The sequence below is a fragment of the Chinchilla lanigera genome, unplaced genomic scaffold (assembly GCF_000276665.1).
Source record: "Chinchilla lanigera isolate Chin_1 unplaced genomic scaffold, ChiLan1.0 scaffold00012, whole genome shotgun sequence".
Classification (NCBI taxonomy): Eukaryota; Metazoa; Chordata; class Mammalia; order Rodentia; family Chinchillidae; genus Chinchilla; species Chinchilla lanigera.
Window position 1 is genome coordinate 6,825,539 of NW_004955413.1, and position 6,268 is coordinate 6,831,806.

At 36.6% G+C, this 6,268-nt stretch overlaps 1 protein-coding gene across 1 annotated transcript in view; it reads left to right on the top strand.

Annotated features, from left to right (window-relative positions):
- LOC102029493 (C-type lectin domain family 4 member A-like) overlaps nt 1–6,268 on the top strand; it is a 25,927-nt gene extending 19,659 nt beyond the window's left edge. Inside the window, exons 5-6 of the mRNA XM_005378917.2 lie at nt 4,124–4,239; nt 5,734–6,268. Of these exons, the coding sequence (XP_005378974.1) occupies nt 4,124–4,239; nt 5,734–5,872 (255 nt within the window). The 3' untranslated portion in view covers nt 5,873–6,268. The remainder of the gene's footprint in view (nt 1–4,123; nt 4,240–5,733) is intronic.

Sequence of the window (6,268 nt, forward strand, 5' to 3'; positions counted from 1 at the left end):
TGCCTTCATTGCATCCCATAAGTTCTGGTATGTTGCACTGACATTTTCATTTAAATGTAGATACTGTTTAATTTCTTCTTTAATTTCCTCTGTGCCCATTGGTTGATCAGAAGAGTGTTGTTTAATTTCCATCTGTTTATGTAGTTTTTGTGGTTTCTTTTGCTGTTGATTTCCAATTTCATTTCATTTTGGTCAGATAATATGCATGGGATTTTCAATTTCTTTGCGTTTATTTAAGCATATTCTATGGGCTAGCATGTAGTCTATTTGGAGAATATCCCATGTGCAGCTGAGAAGAATGTGTATCCATGTAGTCTGATGTTGTAGGGTGGAACACTCTGTAGACATCTACTAATTTGTTCACACATTCATTTTAATTCTAATATTTCTGTGTTGATTTTTATTTTGTCTAGTTGATCTGACTTTGAGAGTGGAATATTAAGGTCTCCCATTAAAACTGCATTAATGCTTATTTAATTTTTCATGTTTATTAAGATTTATTTTTTGTAGTTGGGTGCACCAGCATTTAGTGCACATATACTTATGATTGTTCTCTTCTTGAAGATCTATTTTTTGGTCTGTGTCTACTCTAGTATCTTTCAATTTGAGCATCACTCCTTTTTGTACCTGAGACACTATTTTTTCTATAACTGTTTCCATTTTTCTTCACTTCTGTTGTTGTCATTTAGAAAGTTCCAGTGGTTGACTTTCAATTTCCTCTAACTTATGCTCCAGGCTTGCCCTATGTGGGCTGAGGGTCTGAGGTTGCATTTTGCTTCTGTGTCTTGTCATTTTCTATTTTTTATTTTATTTTGCTTTTTGTGTTGATGCTTATTAATTCCTTATGGTAGCAAGATTGATCACTAATATTGAGGCTTACCTAGGAGATGTCTATTCTTTAGGAATATCTTCTAGATATAGGTGGTTCTTTATGACTATCCCAAGAGCCTATTTTCTCAGTTTGTTAAGGAGGAAAAGTTGTTATTTGAATCCACACTCAGTTTTTTGGTACTGGACTATGGTGATGATTATGACCCCATACAATCACAGTTTTATCATACAAGGAGAAAAACTGATTATAATATGTGTGACATCCTGGCTAAAGTAGTACAGTGGGCAATAACAATAGCATCAAGTATAGCTTAGGTACTTACAAACTGTGGTAACTATTGAACTAATACCTTAAGCTATAAGAGAAAATTCTATGGCTACATACCAAAGTCCAACATATACCAGGTACTTATATGCAATGATTTTTGTCTTTAGTGGACTGATTTTTCCCTATTGTGGGTGGAACAAAGAGGTGTTAAGAGGAGTTAGGGACAAGATAGAGAGATGAATAAGGTCAAATATAGTAGAAGCAAGGCTGGAGGGCAAAGGATGATTATCCAAGTTTTGGGAAACTGGAGGACACAGAAGAAAAACAAAAAGTTAAGGAATATTGAAGTGAATCAGAAACATAAGACACAGTGTTTACTCACATGAAAATATCATAAATTCAAGAGGTAGTTGAGGAAAGAGAGAAAGAATATGAGTAGAAGAAAACAAATAAAAAGGTAGGACACCTAAACAGTTAAAAAAAGAAAGAAGAGAATAAAAGAACAAAAAACTCCCAAAACCAAAACAAAAATAACCACAAAAAGCAAAACAAAACAAAAGAAAGCAAAGCAAAGCAAACTGTGGGACTCGGTGGTCTCTTGGTAGTCCCTGGGAGAAAACAGAGAGGATTTAGAAAATAATGACAAGAGACAGTAGCTGGGGTCAGGTGGAGTTACCTCTTACCTGATGAGCAAGAGGACTGATCTCAACAATAGGGGCATTTATTTTATACACTTGCAAAGTAGTATCATGAGAGATAGTGTTGCTTAGTGACTAAGACTGTAATTGTCCAAGCAGGATACCTTTTTCAATACTGAGGTAGCTTGACTGCCTGAGGCACTCTGGCTCTGTCCCATCCTCACACACATGACTAACACCCAACTCCAGCGGCTCCCAACAGCAAAGCAAAACAAAACAAAGCAAAACCCAACTAGACAGAAAAAGCACAACCAATGAGGCAAAGAAAAATAAGTAGTAAAATTACTCTGATGTTCACAGTTCTGTGGTAGTGTCCAAGTCAGATCCCAGAAATGTGCTGTGTAATCCAGCCAAGTTTGCCATGGGTTTTGGAGCTAATCTTGGCCTCCGGATGTGGGAGGTGGGGCTGGTCTTCTGCTGTTAAGAGTTCTGCAGAGCCCTTTGATAGACAGTGGTGACCCTGCCCACCTCTATTCTGTGTGCCTGTGTGCCAAAGCACAATGCTGTTTCACCTAGCTTACCAGCTCCTGGTTCCTCACTGCTGCTTCAGACTTTTCTGTAACACTGGTCTTGCCTGGGCCTGCATGAGCACCCTCTCCAGGGCCTGAGCTCACTGGTCATGCCTAAGCCTAAGCCTGGCCTGGTCTCACTGGTTGGTTCCACCTGCCAGCATGTGTGTCCATATCCAGGCCTGACCTGATCTCACCTTGATTGTATTTTTTTTTTTTTTTTTTTGGTTTGGTTTTTCTCCGGTACCGGGAACCGAACTCACGACCTTGCGCATGCCAGGCAGGCGCTTTTGCCGCTGAGCTAAATCCCCAGCTGCAGTAGAGTTTGAAAATGCATATTTTGCTCTAGTCTTACTCTTTTTGCTTAGGGTTGCTTTGGTTATTCAGGGGTTTTTGTGCTTCTATATAAATTTTAGAATATATTATTTAATTCTGTAAAAAAAATTATCATAGACATTTTGATAGAGATTGCATTGAACTTGTGCATTGCTTTTGGCAATATGGCCATTTAAACAACATTAAACTGCAAATCAAAGATCACGGGATGTCTTTTTATTTTCTAGAGTCTTATTTTCAATCTGTGTAGTCTGAAATTTGTATTGTAGAGGTCTTTAGGTTGATTTCTAGGTATTTTTAAAACTATTGTGAATGGGATTGGTTTTTAAGATTCCTTTCTTAGCTAGGACATTATTGGTGTATAGAAAACCTATTGATTTTTCCACTGTTGATTTTTTTAATCCTGCCACTTTGCTGAATTTGTTTATAATCTCTGAGTGTCTTTTGATGGAGATTTTAGGATCGTCAAAGAATAAGGTCATAATATCTGCAAACGCTTTGACTTGTTTCTCTCCCCTAATTGAGCAGCTAAAATTTCAGGCACTATACAGTGCAGGAGTAGTGAGACTGCACATGCTTTCCTCATTCTTGATTTGAGCTGAAATTCTTTTAGTTTTCCCCATTGAGAACGATGTCGGCAGTGAGTTTTTGTGTAAGTCCTTTTCAATCTCGAGGTATGATCCTCTTATACTTAGTTTCTTCACTACTTGCATGTCAGTTGTGTTGATCTTGTGATAAATTTTGACCTTGATTCTATTTATGTGGTGTATTATGCTAATTGATTTGGATATGAATCATCTTGCATCTCTGGGATGAAACCAACTTGATCATGGTGTATGATCTTTTTAATGTGTTGTTGAATTCTATTTGCAAATACTTCATTAAGGATTTTTGCTTCTATGTTCATCAAGGATATTGGCCTATAGTTTTGTTTTTTGTTGTGTCATTGTCTAGTTTCAGTATTATTTACATTTTTGTGACCTTAAAGAATTCAGCTGAGATATCACAGTCATGCCCATGGACATGTAGAATTAAAGTGTTAAATCAAAAATTTAAAAAATGCATAAGGAGATAGAAATGTTAACTCCATTGATTTAATCATTGAACAGTGTATCCATGCATAAAATTATCACACTGTACTGCATAAATTCATATAATCAAAACAATATTTTAATAAAAAAGAAAAACAAATTTTTTTTTCCTGGTACCGGGAATTGAACGCACAACCTCACGCTTGCCAGGCAGGCACTGTGCTGCTGAGCTAAGTCCCCAGCCCAAATAATTTCTCTCTCTCTCTTTTTTTTTTTTTTTTGTGGTACCGGGAATTGAACTCACAACCTTATGCTTGCCAGGCAGGCATTTATGCCACTGAGCTATATCCCCAGCCCTGAAAAACAAAATTTTTAAAACAGAAAGGAAGGAACTCAGTTCAAGGTGAGCAGTCTAAATTTTCTGACTATGTTCTCCCTCCTTCCTCATAGGACTTCATAATCCAGAATCTGAAAACAGACTCTTCTTATTATGTGGGACTGTCAGATCCAGAGGGTCAGAGACATTGGCAATGGGTTGATCAGACACCATACAATGAAAACGTCACGTGAGTATAGAGTTAGATATAGGAATCCTGGGTCCTGGATCATGCCAGGAATTCAGGATGTTCCAACAATAACTTATGAAATTAAATAGCTCCCGCTTGTGTGAACTGTTGGGCAAGGGGATAATGATTTATTAACTTATTAAATTATCACAAGATCTTTATGAGATCCACAGTATTATATTATATTTTATGAAGATGAGGAAATTGAGTCTGGAGACTGTAGATGTTTCACATAAGATTACCCAACAATAGTCCCCAAACCTAGGTGGCTTCTGCTTTGTTTTAATATATTTATATCTTTATAATAATAATTCATGGTGATTAAAAGACTAATTGTAAAGACTGAATATTTCTCATAAGGCAAAAATCTCAAAATCAAATGCTCACATGATAGCTTATATTTAAGTCATTTTATAAAAGCACTTAAATACTTTAGTATATCACCACCTTTAGTTCTCATATTTGTGTGAAATATATAGTGATTTACTCTAGTTCTGATTTTTAGAAAGAAAATTTGAAAAATCAAAGAAATTAAATTACTTGTCCAAAACAAGAAGGATAAATGGAAGGTCCAGACATCTTAACTAGTTCTTCAGACTCCAGAGTCATTCCATTAAAAAGGGAAATAAAAATATGGCTACAGTTAAAGACATATTACAGTGATGCATGCACACCCGTGTTTATAGTAGCACTGTTCATGACAGCTAGGTTTTGGAAGCAGCCTATATGTTTATCAACAGGTAAAGAAGATGTGGTATTTACACATAATGGAATATACTCTGAGTTATAGAAAATTCAAGTTGAGTCATTTGTAGGAAATGGATGCACCTTTAGACCATAATGTTAAGTGAAACAAATCAGACACACAAGTTTAAATATTGCATGGTTTCTCTTACATGAAAAATCCAAATTATAAATAAAGAATAACAGGTAGCTAATAGGAAGCAGGGAGACAGATCTTTGTCACATGAGAAGGGGAACAAGAGATCAGGAGAGGGAAAGCTAGAGAAGAGACAAGGGATAGAAAAGGAATCAAGATGTGTTATATGCATGTACTAATTTCACACAAGGGATATAACATCATGTACTGCAAACGTACTAATAAAAATATGGCTACATGGGGTAAGAGTAAAATCCTTTCAGCATATGTGCAGGCCCTGTAATTTGACAGTCCCCTGCGAACAAGACCTAGTAATAAGCAGATGGAGGAGAGCCTCTGGGACATCTGCTGGGGACATTTAATTCAATAAAGTGTGAGAATTTTGAGTGAAGTGGGCACAGTTTTCAAGGGAAATGCCAGAGATGTAGGAGGAAGAGAAGCTGAGTAAGAAGTGAGCCAGGGCTGATTTGGTTGTATCTCACCCTGACTTCCACAAAATTCATTGGCAGTTCCCCTGCATCTCTTTCTGTAGCTAATGTTTTAGCTTATTTTTCAAAGTATTGTTTTCAAAGTATTGTTGGAAGAAATACTGTCATCCTTTTCCTCTTTTTCAGGTTCTGGCATCCAAATGAGCCCAATAACAAAAATGAACGTTGTGTCACAATAGATTATCGTCTTCAGTGGGGTTGGAATGATTTATTTTGTGATAGAACTGAAAAGTCAGTTTGTGAGATGATGAAGATCTACCTGTGAATCAAACATTCTCATGGTACGAGTGGTTGGACTGACATCCGTCATTATAGAGACAGTTATAAGATCTCTATGTGAAGGGATAGCCTTAGACTCTTAGGCACATGAGCTACTATTCCTATTTTGAGAAAAGTTTTCACACATTTACCTGTTTACTCCTTCCATTGCTCATCATGGAGTGAGCACTTACTGAGCATTTTCCATGTGGCAAGGACTACACTGGAGACCCCTTTTGTGTACACCTAGAAACCACATGAGCCCTTTTCCTAATTTCTGTCTGAATGCTGAAGGTTTATTTACTAATACAATTACATGATATAGTTCCTCATGTTTTTCTCACTTTTCCCCCTGTTTTTATTGTCTTTATTGGCTTACAATTGACAAATAAAATTGCATGTA